Genomic DNA, 17,292 nt, shown 5'->3' with positions numbered 1-17,292 from the left:
CCCCAGGAGGCTCTTGCAGATTTCTTGAGAAAGGCCAACAAATGGTGGCCCTTGTTCTTAACACAGTACACCACACCTCAGGTACTCAGGAGGGAAACAGACCCACCTGGGTGGTTTTGTTGAGGTCACACCCCTCAGCCAGCCACAGCCCTGGCCCCCAGCGTCCCCTGGCACAGGAGCTCTGTGGAAAACGCATGCGGGCTGCTAGCAGGGCCCTGGGCCACAGGCAGGTATTGGGAGCCCTCCCGGAGGGGCACTGTCAGGGACCTTGCTCCAGCTTTCCCCCACTTTGCTTCAAAGAAGCTACTGGGAGGAGGTGCCCCCATCCTGAGCACCAGATGTCCCCACAGCCCACACCCATTAAGGGGGTAGCCCCGGGCCAATCTGGCCAAGTGACCTGCAGGCCAGGGACCGGCCCACAGCCAATGGTCAGTGAGCATCAGCCAGGTTCAGCCACCTCAAGCTGCAGTGGCAGAAATCTAACCGTCCCCTCTCCCGGGGCTCCCACTGGCGGGGCTCCCACTGGCATGAGCATTAACCCTGACATTCAACCCTGACCACCCTCTCCAGCCATTGCCCCCTCGCTCTGGCCAGTGCACTGGAGCAGTCCTCCACCCTTACACACGCCGTGCCCTCTGAGGCCTGCACTGCCGTCTGTCCAGTCAATGACCAATGCTGCCTCGCATCCACGCTGGGGCCTCTTTATTCTCAGGAGCGGGAACCACATAAAAGGGCTTATTTACAAGACCAACCCGCGGCCTGCGGGCTCCAAGACCCCAGTGCCCTTGAGGCAGACGGAAGAGCTGGCCTTCCAGGCCGGCGCTCCTCTCCCTGTGGCCTGGGGCTCCGACGGACAGACGAGGGCCCCAGCCCATGAAACCTCGAGGGGACCGCGGCCCCGCTTCACACGGTAACCTCGGTCTTGCTGTTGGTCCTTAGGTACCGAGACCCGCGGCCCGCGCTGCGGTAAAGACCGAGGGGCTGCGGGCTGAAGGCCTCGGGCATTTTCTCCGCGCTGAACTGGCGCCGGGCCGCATGGCCAGGCAGCCGGGGTACCTGGAAGGCCTGAGCCGCCGGGTGGCAGAGAGGAGCAGGTTGGACCGGGCGACCGGCGGTCCAGGCGGCATAGGGACCCGGCGCGGCAGGGGGCGCGTAGCCCGGCGGGGCCCAGGGGCAGGCGTCCCGCGGCGCAGGCAAGTCCGGTGGGGGGCGCGGGGCCCGCGATGGAGGGGGACGCGGGGACGGCTCGGGGACGGGGAAACGCTGGCAGAAGTCCCGCGGGGCGGCCTCTGCAGGGAGAGGGCAGGGAAGGGTCAAGCCTCGCCTCGCGGGGAGCTCGGCGCCTGGAGCTCCGGACACGACGAGGGGTCCCGGTAGGGGGCGGGGCCGAGGCGGGCCGGAGGCGGGGCCGACCGGGGCGCGGGAGCCGATTGGTCGAGCGGCGGGCGCGCGGGACTGAGAACTTGGCGCCGGGGAACTGGGCCCCGCGCCTCGCAGTCCCCGAGCCCGCGAACCCGGGTTTCCTCGCGCCGCCCGCACCCACCACTCACCTGCGGCCTTGAGCGCGGCGGCCTTAAATGTGGCGTACTTGGCGTAGTCGGGCTGCAGCGTTAGGCTGCGGCCGACTTGCAGCCGCGGGCCGCGCGGGGGCCCCGGGGCGGCCGACCCCAGGGGCGCGTTGTTGAGGCGCTTCTTGTCTGCAGCGGGGAGTGAGACGCGGCTCGGCCCGATGCCCCGGATCACTGCGTCCGCGCTGTCACCTCTCCACAGCCCTCTCCCCGAGGCTGTTCGGTGAGAACCTGGGGGACCGTTCTCCGGGCGCGGCTGCGAGCCGAGCCTGTGTTCGCGGCAGCCTCCAGCGCCTGGAACAGGGCCTGGCTCCAAATCACGCGCAGCGGCGGCAGCAGCCAGCCCGGGGGGTGCCACCCTCATGAACGGCTCGCCCGGAGGCGACGCTCGAGCCAGGCGCGGAGTCCTGGGACCTGCTCCCGCCGAGACGGGGGATGTCTGAGGAACAGAACCCAGACGGGGCGTGGGGGCTGCCAAGCCTGCCTGCTCTCAAGAGACCCAGGGGGAGGCTCCGGAGCCCGAGCCTCAGACCACAGCCCCAGCCAGCAAATCTTGCATCTGGAACATTCCTCACACATCACAGCCCCCCAGACTCGAGGCCGCAGGACCCATGAGGGGTCCCACCCTGTGCAGAGGAGGCGGCTCATTTCCACCGGGGAAGCCTCCACACCCCAGCCGAGGGACCCCCTCTCTGCCTCTCACTCCCTTCTGTGTGCTCCGCTGCCTCTCAGGCCCGCCCGCCACCGACTCACCTGCGCTGTTGTTGGGGGAGCCCTGGGGGAGGCCGTCCCCCATCTGCACCTGGACACAGCCACCCAGAGGCGGGCCCAGAGTGGGAGGTAATGGCTCCTGGGGGCCTGGCTGCTTCAGAAGCTCCGTCAGCGTCCTGCAGGGACAGAGCGGTCAGGGGTGGCCCTTTCCGCCTCCCACCTCATCAAGGGCCTGCTCGGGCCACCACCGCCTCACCCTGTGGCCCTGGGCAGTTCTTTCAGCCTCTCCAGGCCGTCCTCTCTGGTGCTCGAACTCACACACAAGCTACCTGCCAGCCTCACATGTGGCCCCAACACAGCTACTTCCCAGAGCAGGCCAGGAAACTCTCATGGGGCTTACCTTCCCACCCCTCCCTGGAGCCCACTCTCTGGGCCCCTCCTTGGTTGAGCCTCCCCTCCCAATGCAACTTTCTCTGCTTTCCTGCCCCTTGTCCCATAAAACTGCTACTCATTCTTCAGACTCCACCAGCAGCCTCCTCCAGGAATCCTTTTTTTTATTTTTATTTTTTCAAACTGAGTCTTGCTCTGTTGCCCAGGCTGGAGTGCAATGGCACCATCTCTGCTCACTACAACCTTCACCTGCTGGGTTCAAGGCGCCCACCACCACACCCAGCTAATTTTTGTATTTTTAGTAGAGATGGGGTTTCACCGTGTTGGCCAGGCTGGTCTCAAACTCCACCCATGTTGGCCTCCCAAAGTGCTGGGATTACAGGTGTGAGCCACTTTACTCTGCCCAGGAAGCCTTATTTACCTGCCTGCCCAAATGCCCCTGCAGCTGCGGCTTCTGCTGGGACCTGGGATGAAGCTGCCAACACGGGCAAGGACAGATGGATGAGGGTAAGGGGATGCTGGGAGACTTCCGTGGCAGCCCAGGACCCACAAGCTGTGTGACCTTGGGCAGCCACCTCCCTGGACCCAACACCCAGCCCCCACCCAGCTGTGATGTGACAGTGTCTGTGCAGCCCAGCTGCCTTCAGAACCCGGAATCCATGATTCTCTCCTACTCAGCCTGACCCTTCTTCTGGGGCTGGGGCCTCAAAAGGCTGATTCGTGAAGGGCATTCAGGAGGCAGGACACCGGGGATGGCCAAGGTTTGTCTTCAGGTTTGGTGACAGGGTCTGAAAGCATCCTAGTACCTGCCTGGACTGCCCCTCCTGCCCTGCCCACTGCCCAGAGGCTCACCTCTGTGGCCTCATCTCTGGGCAAGCACCGCCAGCTCCTCTCTCCCCGACAGCTGAGTAATCGCCATGCCTCTGGGCCTTTGCACAAACTCTCTCTGGATGTCCGCCCCAAGCCCTCTGAGAAGACTTCCCTGGCTTTCAAAGCCCCAACACAGCAGAATTAAGGGTGAGACTTGTGAGGAGGGCAGGGACTCAGGACACACCCACACACGAGCCCAAGCCCCGTTCCAGGTCTCTCCAGCAGAGAAAAGGGAGTCAGCATCCATGGGAGCCTGAAGCCTAGAAAGAAGGGACTGGCCTAGGCGATGCAGCACAGCAGGGGTGGGTGCAGCCTTCCTGAGGCATCACCAAACCTGCTGCCCCTTCCCCAGCAGGCACAGGGAGTTTGGGGTGAACATGTCAGCTGGGCTGCTGCAGCCACCCCTCATGGCCTTCAGCTCCTTTTGCCCTGCCCCTGTCAAAGACATACCTGGGCCTCCTCCATGCTACCCTCACCCAGCATGAGGGACCCCCAAATTTGGGCAACTAAGTCCCTACCCCTGCGGTATCCAGAAGCCAAGCCAGGAGGCTCCACCTCCTGGTGGCAGTGCAGAAGCTGAAGGTGGAGGCCAGGGTGCCAGCCCAAGCTCCACCTTACAGCTCTCTGGGAGAAAGTGGACTACGTGGTGTCAGGAGTGAGGGGTGCTGGAGTGCCAAGGAAGCCCTCACCCCCTGCCTCTGAGGCCCAGGAGGGGGAAGTGTCCACATCTGTCCCACCAGGGCATGAGGGCTTCTCTATGGTCACTTCTAAATACCAGCCTGTTGCATGCAGTGTCAGCAGCTCGCAGGCCCATAGGGTGCTGGGACCAGGTGGATGAGGAAGGTATAGGATCCAGGTTAGGGGGTTGCTGGGGGCATGTGAGTGCCACCTGCGGCATGTGGGTGAGAGTTCCAGGATCCAGACACATAGAGTTCCAGAGTCCTCATTCCAACTGAGAATGGGGACCTGGACCCTGTAGCCCACTTCACACCAAGCTCAGAATGCAGCAAGCACCTGTCCTGGCCTCAGCAACACACGACTGTGTTCCAGAGTCCTTCTTCTACGCAGAGGGAGCCCTGACCTTCACCTGGAAGCTGTGGCATGGGGTGAGTGGGGGTAGACCTCTGAAACCCAAGGAGGGAAGGGCAGCCCTGAGTCACAGCTACGGGAGCAGGGGAGAGGCAGGAGGTGGGCAGGAAGAGGGGAGGTAAGAGTGGGGAGAAGCAGGAGAGGAGCAACCAGAGAGCCAAGGGCCCCTTCCCTTCCCTGTGCCCAAGACACCCAATACTACATCAGCCCGGTCTCCCTCCTGGCCAGTGGCCCTGTGGACGGTGACCCCGTGCCCTCTGTCCAAAGCTACCCAGTCCCCCACCCCCTTCAGAAGATACTAGAGCGAGGGAAGGCGATGCAGCGCCCAGCACAGGCGGAAGGTCAAGGGGAGTCAGGGCGGTGTCAGGTGTCTCCCTGATGAAGTGGGGTGGGAGACAGATAGAAAAAAACCAGAGAAGGGGCCTACTGGGAGAACTAGCGGGCAGGGAGAGCATTCCGAGGAGCGGGCCGGGGTGGGGGGAGGGTCCCCGGCGGCGCGCGCTTACCTGGTCACCGTGCGCCGTGCGCGCGGGCTGTGCGCCCTCTCCAGGCCCAGGCGCGCCCCGATGCCGGCCAGCACCAGCAGCGCGGCGACGCCGCACACCGCGTAGACGGCCGTGTGGCTGCGCTCGCGGCCCGGGTCCCGGGGCGCTGCGGTGTCGCGGGAGCGGGCGGGCGGCCGACCGGTCTGGACCCAGGCCGGCGTGTCGTAGTTGGAGCAGCGGCTCTGGTCGAGGCGCCGCGGCCCGTCGTGGCAGCAGAAGCGGTAGCCGCACGTGCCGCAGCAGAAGCTGTAGGCGCCCGAGCTGCAGTTGAAGGGCGGGTCCCATTGGCCCATCACGTCGTAGTAGCCCCGGCAGCGGTCGCCCCCCGCCGGGGCTGTCGTGCCGGGCGCCGCGGGCCCCTGCGCCTCGGGGGCCCCTGCGCGACCCGACGGTGGCCGCGCCAGCAGCAACACTAGCCGAAGCGCGAGCGCGAGCCGGAGCCTGGGCGGACGGCGGCCGCCGAGCAGTCCCCGCGCCCTGGCCCTCGCCATCGGGCCCGCGCCTCTCGCTACTGCTCCCGGTGCATGGCCAGGCGCTGCAGCTCCCTCCGGCTCGGTTCCTCCGCTCCCGCAGGGATCGCGCTGGCTCCCGGCACACGCCGCCTCGGCCGTCGGCCTCCTCTGGGGACCCCAGCCCCCGGAGGGCTAGATCTAGAGCTCCGAGGCCGCACCTCCGGTGGGCGCGTCCTCCGCCTGGGCTCACCTCGGACCCGAGCTGCCCGGTCCGCGTCCTGGGATCTCCCCCGAGCCGGACGGCAGGTCCTCGCCCGCGCGCTGCCCCCGGCTTCTTCCCGGCCCAGCAGGTCTTGGCCCTAGCAGGGGCCGCGGGCCGCCCGACTACGCTGCCTTCCCGCCGCCCGCTCCGTGCAGCCCTCAATCTGGCTCCTGCTCCTGGAGCTCCGGCTCCGGCTCCTGCTCAGGCTCTGCGCGGGCTCGGGCGGGTGGGGGAGGGAGAGAGGAGGGAGGGCGGGAGGGAGGCAGAGCCGGGGGAGGAGCGCGGCCGCCGCGAGGGGCGAGAGGGGACAGCAGGGACCGCGCAGCCCGGGCGCCCCACAGGGGACCCTCCCCAAAGGCTACCCAGAAACATTCCTCTGAGCTGGGCGCTCAACGGGGATCAACTCTAGGGCCCGCGACTGAAGCGTCCCTGTCTTACAGGTGCGGGGACCGAGGCGCGGAGGTCAAAGCAGCCCGGAATTGCCCCTGGACGGGCAGAGCCACCCTCCCACCTCTTTCTGTCCCCTCTATTCCTTCTGATCATAACATGAGGAGGACCCCTTCCCCTCTCGGCGCCTCGATCTTCCCATCTGTCCCGCTGGCAGCGCCGTTTCAGAGGGCCAAGGATTTATCCCAGGGCGCGAGTTCAGGTCCAGAACCTCCCGAACGCTGGGCTGGGTCCCAGGATGTCTCCATCCCCGCGTCGACGGGCACGGCCAGGCTGATGCTTTCCCGCGATCTGCTTCCTCCCCAGGTGTGTGGAGCGGGAGATTGGGTTCTCCCCCGCCCTGGAAACCGAAGGCCTGGAAGAGGAAGACCTCTGCACTACGCGAACCGCAGGTCCTTTCACAAACCGAGGGGAAGGGTGTGGGGGCTGTAAGGAGCTCGGACCTGGTCCCAGCACAGCCCAGTGGTGTTTTCCGAGTTTAGCTGAACTGGAGAGTGTGGTGGTGCCGCTGTGCCTGGCTTCTCCCTGCCTCAGTAGCTCATCTTAACATAAAAAACTCTTCCTGGAGGGCACACTCATAATCTGCCCCTTCCAGGAGGTAGGGGTCGATATGGAACCTCCCCCTATCCAGATGGAAACAGCAGAAGGGCAAGGACTGGGCATGCAATTCACCCAGTGTGCAGCACAGCTCAGGCCCCTGCCAGCATTTGCTGAATGAATAACTGAACGAAAGGGCTCCAGCGTCTAGTTTCTGTGAGATGAAGCAGTGGGACTCCCTAGGGTCCCTTCTAGACCCCTTTCTATCCGTCCTTCACTCAGCAACTGGGAAGAGCTTATGAAAGTGGAGGAGGTGGGGGAAAAGAAGAGGAAGGATTTACATTTTAAGGAGGATCAAGTCTGTTGCCTGACACGAGGGCCTGTCAGTCTGATTTCAGGTATTAGTGGGTTCAGACAGCAAGAGGAGGTGACTTCCCCACCCCCACACAGCTTCTCCTGGTACCTTGGCCAAAGACAGCCTGCTCACACACCTACACACACACTTACCACCCAGCCCTGAAGACCTCACCCTCATTAAAGGATGCCTTATTACCAGTTTAGAAGAAAACACAGAAGAACAAAGGAATTAAATGAAATTGCTTTAATCCCATCACCAGAGACAACCACACTAAAATATGTCACACTTTCCATGCTGGCTTGTAACTGCTTTGTAGTTTACTTTTTGCTATCCTTAAACTTTTTTTTTGTGATTCTTCTCAGAGCTTCAGAGCTCTCCTTCTGGAGCATCCTTTCCTGCTTCCTTGGCACTGCTAGAAATGGAATCTGTGGTACAACCCGCACCGCTGGTATTTAAGTCCCCACTGCCCTCTGCCCTGGAGGCTGCAGTGGCTCTGAGGGTGGCCACTTCTCCCAACTTTCCCACCCATTGCTGGGCACTCAGTTGAAAGAAGCTTGTCTCTGCCCCCTTGGAACTGGGGCCTCTTCCAAGTTAGGGTGACCCTGCTGGGTCAGAGCAAGTGTCCCAATGCTCTCCCTTCCTGGGCCCCCTCCTGCCCCCACTGTCCCGGCACTGGGTGCCTTCCTCATGTTGACTCCATCAGGCCTTCAAATACATATACATAGTGACAGTCACTTGTCCAATGAAGAAAGTGGATTACAGCCCCTCCCAGGGACTGATGTGCAACCCCCAATACCCCCCAAACCCACACACACACATGCACACACATCTTCCTCCCCATCTCAATTCGATTCAGTGATCAGCCAGCAGCCATAGGTACTCACAACTACTGAGTCTGTGCCAGGCACTGGATACCCTCTCCTCTCCATGGGAACACCTGGCCGCAGGGAGTGAGGGCAGCAGGAAAGGGCAACTGCGGACACAGAGCCCAGCTGCCCCTGACTGGCTGAGTCCTGGGATCTGATTGCCCATTCAGCTGACACTGCCCCAGGTGCCTTGCCATGTGCCGCGGGAGGGGATATGGAGATCGAGCAGCCCGGCCGAGGAGTGACCCCTTTGCCCTGGACCCCATGGTCTCTCACCACATCAAGGCTCCAGGGCACCCACCCCTTATCTCTTCTGCCCGCCCCCCTCCACTACCACCAAGCCTGTGTCACCAAAACTCATCCATTGATCCAGGCTTAAAATAACCCCTGGCATCTGCAGCGAGCCCCGCGGGGCGGGCAGAGGAGCCGAGTCCCTGCTCCTGAAGGGCATCCGCCCTGCCCCCAGCTCCCAGCGCTGGCAGCTCCAGTGTGCGGGTGTCTGAGTGTGCTTGAGTGAAAGCAAGAGTGTGCATGTCCAGGGCTAGCATGACTATGAGGGCCCTCCCTGCACAGTGGGCATATGTGTGCACACACGTGTCAGCATACATGCTCCTGTGTGCACACGGCCTTCCTCCATGTTGAGCCCTCACTTGGTGCCCAGTTCTGGCTGTGGAAGGCTGGGGACCCTGAGAGGTGTGGACAAGATGAACATCCTGTGCTGGGAATCAGTGTCCTCATTTTAGATGGTGGGTGACCTCTTGGGACAAGTCCTAACGTGTGTGATAAATTATATTGTTTGCTGAGAACAATGGCAAGGAAAATCTGTCGGCCCTCTCAAGTGGAAAACTGCTGGGGCATTCTGAAGTAGCAAAGCAGGGTATGTCTATCATACACCGGTGAAAACAATTTTTTCAGCACGGGATATGTGACCTGCCCCCGTGGCTCCCTCGTGGAGAACACTTTCTAGTTTGTCCGTGATCAGTGATAAGCAGGCAACAGCTGCCTACCTAGTTTATCTTGGGTCTATGAGAAAACACAGAACACCTGTTGGTTAATAATAATCACCTGTTCAGAGAGAATAAATACCTGGGTCAGCAGCTGCCTGAGGCCTTCAGCTTGGAATGCTGTCAGCCTTTGAGGCTCTCAGCTTAGAAGGCTGTTGGCCCCCGGATGGTCCCACTTTGCTGTTCTGTTTGGGTGTCTGTTTCTTAATGCCTTCAGTGCTGCCTGGGTGGGGGTATCTATGGCCGAGCTGGTCTTGGTAGTGCCCAGTTTGCCAGCTCTGCTGAGTCCTGAGAAAGGAGGTTTGGGATTTCCTAGAGAGAAACTCGAGACTTAGAGAGGAGAAGTGACTTGCTGTGACCAGCACACAGCCAGGAAGGGCAGGGTTTGGCCTGGAACATGCACTCCTACCCCTGAATCCACTTTCTTGCCAGTTCAGCACACCGGGGAAGCACTCCTACCCCTCGACAGGGTCCTCGCCAACGCCTGACCCAGGCACACCTGCCCCCCGCCTGGACACACAGGCTGCCCTCTCTTCCTTGAATGCCTTTTCCAGCCCCACACGCCCAGAACTTTTTTATTTTATTTATTTGTATTTTTAAAGATGGGGTTTCACCATGATGGCCAGGCTGGTCTTGAACTCCTGACCTCAGGTGATCCACCCACCTCGGCCTCCCAAAGTGCTATGATTACAGGTGTGAGCCACAGCGCCCGGCCTGCCCAGAGCTTTTACGAATTATTTTATTTTACTTTATTGTTTTGAGATGGAGGCTCACTCTATCACCCAGGCTGGAGTGCAATGGCACGATCTGGGCTCACTGTAATCTCCTCTTCCCAGGTTCGAGATTCTCCTGCCTCAACCTCCCGAGTAGCTGGGATTACAGGTGCCTGCCACCACACCCAGCTAATTTCCATATTTTAGTAGAGACAGGGTTTCACCATATTGGTAGGGAACTCCTGACCTCAGGTGATTCGCCTGCCTCAGCCTCCCAAAGTTCTGGGATTACAGGTGTGAACCATCACGCCTGGCTTAATTTTTGTATTTTTAGTAGAGACCGCGTTTCACCATGTTAGCAGGGCTGGTCTCCAACTCCTGACCTCACGTGATCAGCCCGCTTAGGCCTCCCAAAGTGCTGGGATTACAGGTGCTAGCCACTGCTCCCAGCTTTTAATCCTTTACTTTGGAGCCAGGCTGACCGGGTTGGAATTCTCACTCTCCAGGTCCATTCAACCTTTCCAGGCCTCAGTTTTGTCATCTGCAAGATGGGCTGCCGGCATCTCCGCAGGGTTACAGGGAGAAGCGTGGACCCCAGACAGGAAACAGCCAGGTACATGCGGCTTTGTGGGAGCACCCACTGAAGCCAGGCTGAGAAGATCGTGACCGTGGATGCCACCCACAAGTCTCCAAGGCTTCATTCCTAAGCTAATTTCACTTCTGTTTCTTCAGTGATGGAGTTAGCCAAGAAGCAAAGGTTCTTGGGGACTCTGGGCTCCCTGCTGGTGCAAATGCCGGTACCAGGAGGGGGTCTGGAGGGAGGGCCCACGGCTGGCTTTTTCTCCCGCGAGGCAGCTCTGACTCAGGCTCCAGCTGCCTGTGGGAGGGAGGGGGCGACCGGCTCCTGAGGCTGGAAGCTGGGGCTTAGCTCCCCGAACACTCTCCCCGACCCGCACCCCGCCCTGCCTCAGGGAGTCACACTCCAGATGTCACGGGTAGTCCCTCTGCCTGAACGCCCCCACAGGCTCCCCCTTCAGGACCCTCCAAAGCCCTCAGTGAATGTGCGAATCTGGAGCGGACACCGAGACCATCGCGAGGGAACCAAGAGAGGACTGAGCTCCGCGGAGGCCACAGCGTGTGCATGAGGACAGGTGCGCCCTCCCCTCCAGGCCCCCAGGTCCTGGGGCGCAGTTTCGTGCAGAGGAGTCCTGCACCCCCTCCCCTGCGCCTCACCCTTGAGTCGGGGCCGTGGGCTGCATTGAGGGCCCCCTGGCTTGGGATGCGCGTGAGGACACAGACTCCCGAAGGTGCAGAAGTCAGGAGCCCGAAGTAGGTGCCCTAGGCCTTGGTCCTGCGCCCACACGTTTCCTCGCTCCTGGGCCTTGACCCCAGCCCTTTCTAGCCACCTTGAGGCTTGGGGTCCTTCAGCCCCGCCTCTTCTTGACCTCACCCTTCGGCCGCTGTACCTCTCCTCCCCAGCCCCACGCCCAAATAGCCCCAGGCCAGTGGTGGCCGGGCTGATGGCAGGAGCCACGAAGAGGCTCTCCTGCCCCAAAGTCGCTGGATTCGAGCCCGGATCTCAGGTTTCCTGCAGCCTAGGGGAGGGGAGAGATGCCCCAGGTTCCTCTGGGTCCCGGGACCCCAGTAGCGTCCCTCTCCTGCCCAATGCCAACCAGTGAGTGCCCCTCGGAGTCCCGGGAGGAAAGCGCAGGGGTGGGGAACTGGCATCTCTTTCCTCATGATTGTGCCCCACTCTGCCCGAGATTGGGGGCTGTCGTTTCTACCGCACCCCCATCTCCTCCCCACTCCCAGGTCATGAGGGCAGGACCAGGCCTGCTCCCACCTCCCTGCTGGGAGCGTTCTCTGGCCATGGCAGGGGCCCCTCTGTCCCTACATGTCACATGACCTCCTCAATCTCCAAGGACAGCTGAGTGATCCTCAAGAGTCCATTTTGCAGATTGGGAGAGGGTCCAGAGACCTGAGGCCCAGGGAGATGCTACCAGCTTGTAGGAGTAGTGCTGTCCCTTCTGAGACAGAGGGAGGTGAGGGGTCTGGCCTTTCCCCCTGGCCTCACCAGCTGGGCCTCCCCAACCCCTCCCGGAGCCCCCAGCCTCTGGCTACCAGGCAGGAAGTGAAAGGGGCTCCCAGGAAGCCCCAGGAGGAAGTGATACTTAAGCCAGCCCTGCCCCCACCGGCCAGGGCCCTGGGGACCTGGTTGGAATCAGACCCTCCTTCAGGAAAAGCTAGCCTGAAACACAGGCTCAGGGAGGGGCCTTTTCCCTTCAGTTCTCACTGAAGGGAAAAAAAGGTCCTTCCAGAGTACCTGGGATCCCTCTTACCGAAAAGAGACTGGTTGGGGAGAAAATATTTGAGTGGTGATGAAACCAAGGGGTGGGGCCTGGCATCTGTCCGGAGTCCTCCACTCCCAAGGAAGGTGTCCAGGCCCATGACCTTCTGCTGGGCAGGCATGCCGGGCAGGGGCAGGAACCCAGGGTTTGCCCAGCTCCACCACCCACCTGTTGTATCTTGGGCCGGATTCCTTTACCTCACAGGGCCTCTCTTTTCGTATCTGCAAACTGGACCATATAATCCCTGCTTATGGATGTGAAATGGTCCAGATTTTCAGGAGAAAAATTGGACCAACAGACACCTTTAAAAAAAGTCAAGGCCTGGTAGGGTGCAGTGGCTCACGCCTGTAATCCCAGCACTTTGGGAGGCCAAAGCAGAAGGATCACCTGAGGTCAGGAGTTGAAGACCACCATTGCCAACATGGCCAAACCCCTTCTCTACTAAAAATAGAAAAATTAGCTGGGGGTGGTGGCCTGCGCCTGTAGTCCCAGCTACTCAGGAGGCTGAGGCAGGAGAATCGCTTGAACCCGGGAGATAGAGGTGGTGCCACTGCATTCCAGCCTGAGTAACAGAGCAAGACTCTGTCCCCACTTAAAAAAAAAAAAAAAAAAGTCAAGGCCTTTGGTGCAACAACTGTGCTGAGAACTGGACTCCTGCACAGGCCCATGTGGAAGGAAGGAGGCACTCACAGCCTCAACAGCCAAAACCAAAATGCCCAAATGCCCGGGTGGAAAACCTTACCACATTGAAAGCCTTATTGTGATTGTAAAGTCTTTAAAGAGAAACTTACCAAATATTAATAGGATGGTCAAGACATGAATTTAATGTATGGAATGATTACAATTATGTAAAAAAAACACACACTGCAGGCTTGGGGTTACTGGACATGGGTCACTTCTTCCCTGACTACATCATGGGTTCCCATCCAGAACTTGCAAATTGTCTACAAAATGCATATCTTCATTTTTTCATAAAAAAATTTTAAAGCAGGGACCGGGTGCAATGGCTCAGGCCTGTAATCCCAGCACTTTTGGAAGCCGAGGTGGACAGATCACAAGGTCAAGAGATTGAGGTTGCAGTGAGCTGAGATCACACTACTGCACTCCAGCCTGGAATGCCAAAAAAAAAAAAAAAAAAAAAAAGCACAAACACTCCACCCCCTTCCTCCAGGTGCTCTTATGAAGATCAAACGAGGTATCGATATGACGACGGCTCTGGGTCTCAGTCTCCTTATCTGTGAAATGCATGAGAATTATTTAAAGCTCCTTCCTGTCCTCTAGGGGCCACAGGTCAGGAGGAGAACCTTGCATCTCATTTTTCAGAAGAAAAAACAGAACTCGGGAAACTTACTATCGGCCAGAGGGTCCGGCTGGGAAAGAGAGATCCCCAAGGTTTGCATGCCTGGGCCCCAGAGGGGTTTCACCCACACTCTGGGTTTTCACCTGCTGAGCTAACCCCGGATATAGCCAAAAATGGGGTGGGAGATGGGGTGGGCAGAGGAAGATGATGTGGGAGAGATGGGGTGTCCAGGAGAAGATGGGGTCAGAGATGGGGTGTCCAGGAGAAAATGGGGTGGGAGGTGGGGTACCCAGGAGAAAGGGTGAGAGATGGGGTATCCGGAAGATGGGGTGGGAGATGCAGTGGCCAGGAGCAGCTCAGACTCCCCCAGCCTCAGATGGAGGGGGAGTGGACAGCTGGGTCCATGTGGGCCTGATCCCACCAGCCAGCCCTCTCCCACACCTGCTTATCATTTGACCTCACCCTGTCACTTGGCTCCCTGGGGGCAGGGGCATCTGAGATGGGTTCACAGAGCAAGTAGCCAGGCAGAGACCTGGATGTGAGTGACCACTGGCTACTGTCTTCTGAGCTGGGCACACAACAGGCCCTTGGGACAGGAAGCAATGAGTCCAGAGGCCTGGCAAGGGACAGGAGGGGCAGGGGGTCTACAGGTGACTCTGGTGGCTGCTCAGGAGAGGCAGGCAGAAAACATCTGCTACAGGAACAGAACAGGCCCAGGGCCCAACAGAGGGAAAACAGTATCCAGAACTCCACCTTCTGACTCCCTTCCAAAGATGCCAATCTACAACAAGTTCGAAGGAAGCTGCCCAGGGCGGAGTCCGGGTCAGGAGGTCTGACCCTGTGCAGGAGGGCAGGCAGGAGGCGGCAGGCTGTGCACAGTGTCGTCCAGGACTGGAAAGAGATGGCCTTGTCCCCAGACCCCAAAACAAAGTACATCATTGTAAGAGGAGGGAGCAGCTTCCACTGTGATGGTAGGTGACCCAGGAGCTGGCACAGAATGGCCAAATGACCCCAGCACTGGGGGGCCGGTGCTTCAGGGGAACAAGCCAGAGAGAGAAGGGAGTTGAAGGGACCTCACGTCCACACGGGTCAAGGTCACAGGCCTGCCCTGGCCTCTGCACAAAGGAGCCTCCTGTAGGTCCCGGCCATGCCCTGTGTATGGCTGAATGTGCTGTGCCTTGGAGCAGCTAGAACCCCAAGTGGACCCTGAGAGAGCTGCCTGCCAGCATGTTCCTCAGCTGGAGTTTGGAGCCCAGCCCTGGAGGCTGCACACTTCCTCCCAAGTGCAGGCTGTGGCCCTGGAAGCTGCCACTGGGGTCAAAATGGCATCTTAGGTTCTGGCAGATTGGGCCAGTCTCAGGGTTGACCCTGGGATACAGCTACCTGAGAATTAGCAAAATCCAGCTCAATCTTTTCTTCTTTGTTATTTCTTAAAATAATCTTGTACTAAACCTTAAAGCAAGCGAATGCATGAATTGGTTACTTTTGCCATTTGCATAAGTTTAAAAGCAGGACGCTCTGAGGACAGGTATTAAAGAAATAAAGGCCAGGCCTGGTGGCTCATGCCTATAATCCTAGCCCTTTGGGGAGGACGGCCTGAGGCCAGGAGTTTGAGACTGGCCTGGGCAACATATCAAGATCCTGTCTTTAAAAAAAAAAAAAAAAAAATTAGCTGGGCAAGGTGAAACACCTGTAGTCCCAGCTACTTAGGAAGCTGAAGCAGAAAGATCACTTGAGTACAGGCTGCATTGAGCCAGGGTCCCATCACTGCACTCTATCCTGCATGATAGAGCGAGACCCTGTCTAAAAAAAAAACAAAAAAAACAAGATCAGATGTGGTTGCTAATGCCTGTAATCCCAGCACTTTGGGAGGCCGAGGCGGGTGGATCATGAGGTCAGGAAATCGAGACCAACCTGGCCAACATGGTGAAACCCCGTCTCTATTAAAAATACAAAAATTAGCTGGGCATGGTGGTGCATGCCTGTAGTCCCAGCTACTTGGGAGGCTAAGGCAGGAGAATCACTTGAACCAGGGAGTCAGAGGTTGCAGTGAGCCGAGATCACACCACTGCACTCCAGCCTGTCGACAGAGCAAGACTCTGTCTCAAAAACAAAACAAAAAACCACACCCAACTACTACAAATTAAGTATGCTCCCACTTGGTCTTTTTTCAGATTCATTTTGGCTTAATGGTACCTTCCTCATTTTAAGAGAAGTCTCTTACTCAGAGCGCCCCAACCTTTCGAAGGCACAGGAGCTGGGCTACACCTTCAAGGGTTGTCAGAGATGGTATGGTCTGAAGCCAAAGGTGAGCACACCAAAGTCCATGCTGGCTGAATGCTGTGGTCGGTACTGTCTGTGCTTCTGCAGGGTTTAGCCTGGTCCCAGAAAGCAAGCAGGTGCATGCTGGAGTGAAGAGCTGAATTTGATTTCCAAGCCCCTGGCTGGGGGTTGGGAGGGAGGCCAGGAGGGACCTCCTGCCAACTCTGCTATTATTGCTCAGGGCCTGCTGTCTTGGTGGTCACCAGTTCAGTGGAGCCCAGCTCTGTGGCTGGCACAGGGACGCTGTGGCCAGGTGGGGTGGTTCCTGGGTCTTCCCCAGGAGGAGGCCAGGCAGGAGCTGTGGCATCAGTGGTTCCTGGAGACAAAATGACGACCTTGTCCAGGGACTCTGGGGCTGCTGGCCGAGGGGATAGAGGCTCAGTACTGGATCACAGGTTTCCCTCCCTCCCTAGAAGCCTCCTCTGGAGGAGCAGTCCTCCGTCAAATGAAGCTCACTGCAGGGCAGGGAGGGGTGGCACATGGCTGACCCTGAGTCCAGAGGCCTGGCCAGTGGGGAGCTGGCAGGGCAGGGATTTGGGGAGCTGGGACTTAGTCTGGAAAACCCTGCAGGAACCAAGCTTCTTAGACTCCAAGAGGGCAGGACAGACTCCTCCCTTAGACAGGGACCCCCTTCTCGAGACCTGTCTCTTCCTCACACTGGGGTCTGGCAGGGCAGAGCTGTTCCTGGCTCCAACCACCGGTTCAGGTGCAGGATTATGTCTCGGTACCCAGTCTGAGCTCCGAAGGGCAAACTCTTTTCCGCTCTCTGTCCTTGTCCCTCCCTTAAAGCCCTTCTCTCCCCCTCTAGGGGCCATGCATCATCCCCTAGGCCGTCCCCGCGACCCCAGCCCATGCGCCCTGCTCGGACTGGTTCCCCTACACCCAGAACTCACCGGCCTTGTCTCCGTCTGGGGCTTCAGCCGAGGCTGCCCCTCGAAGCCGCTGCTGTCGCCGCCTCCAGCTCACCAGGCCCACCAGGACCAGCGCCAGGACCAGTACCAGGCCCAGGAGCGCGGGGGCGCCTAAGAGTAGCCCGGGCAGGGGCAGCGCCACCTCACCGGCCCCCGCGCCCACCGACTCCTGCGGCTGCAGCGCCGTCCCGGGCGCCGGGCTGCTGGCTCCGGCTGCTGCAGGAGGGGACAGGGAGGGGCGGAGAGGCGAGGTTGGCCGGGGAGGGGAGGGACAGCGGGGAGGGGGGCGGTGGACAAGGGGAGGGAGAGACCGGCGGCGGTGAGGGCCACGCGGTGATCATGGGCGGGTCCAGGCCCTGCCCACAGGGTCCTCTCAGCCCTCTAAGCCCCCGCGATCGGGGCCTCGTCCTCCCCGCGGCTGCCGGCGCCACGCGCCCCGTCGGTCCCCCTTACCTGTTTTCAGTGGCGATTTGCGTAGGAGCCTACAGTCCACACATTTACGGACCAGCAGGTCGTAGCACTCGGTCGGGACGCAGGGCGTGGGGACTGGCACGTCCCTGCCCCGCAGGCTCCGGGGCCCTCGCCTCATGGTGCCAGCG

General features: G+C 59.9%; 2 protein-coding genes across 5 annotated transcripts; both read right to left on the bottom strand.

Moving 5' to 3' along the window:
* Window positions 1–445: 445 nt before the first annotated feature.
* SHISA8 (shisa family member 8) lies at window positions 446–6,052 on the bottom strand. 4 transcript variants are annotated; one of them, XM_064368099.1, is made up of 4 exons: window positions 5,135–6,052; window positions 2,322–2,455; window positions 1,551–1,982; window positions 446–1,289 (listed from the first exon to the last, which is right to left on the bottom strand). In XM_064368099.1, exons 1-4 carry the CDS (start codon window positions 5,662–5,664, stop codon window positions 904–906), a joined length of 1,482 nt encoding a protein of 493 aa, XP_064224169.1. In that variant the 5' UTR covers window positions 5,665–6,052; the 3' UTR covers window positions 446–903. The 4 variants fall into 4 exon arrangements, 3 of the variants coding, with proteins under 3 accessions (XP_064224169.1, XP_064224170.1, XP_012332073.3); XM_064368100.1 differs by having other exon boundaries at window positions 1,551–1,874; XM_012476650.3 differs by having other exon boundaries at window positions 1,551–1,697; window positions 5,135–6,044.
* A 6,909-nt stretch (window positions 6,053–12,961) lies between these two features.
* TNFRSF13C (TNF receptor superfamily member 13C) lies at window positions 12,962–17,282 on the bottom strand. Its single transcript, XM_012476685.2, has 3 exons — window positions 17,147–17,282; window positions 16,676–16,906; window positions 12,962–16,137 (listed from the first exon to the last, which is right to left on the bottom strand). Exons 1-3 carry the CDS (start codon window positions 17,280–17,282, stop codon window positions 15,953–15,955), a joined length of 552 nt encoding a protein of 183 aa, XP_012332108.1. The 3' UTR covers window positions 12,962–15,952.
* Between the last annotated feature and the right edge of the window lie 10 nt (window positions 17,283–17,292).

Source organism: Aotus nancymaae, unplaced genomic scaffold, assembly GCF_030222135.1.
Source record: "Aotus nancymaae isolate 86718 unplaced genomic scaffold, 86718_ANA_hifiasm-v0.15.2.pri h1tg000076l, whole genome shotgun sequence".
Classification (NCBI taxonomy): Eukaryota; Metazoa; Chordata; class Mammalia; order Primates; family Aotidae; genus Aotus; species Aotus nancymaae.
The sequence above is the reverse complement of the archived record's forward strand: the minus strand, read 5'-3'. Positions and strand labels throughout refer to the sequence as shown.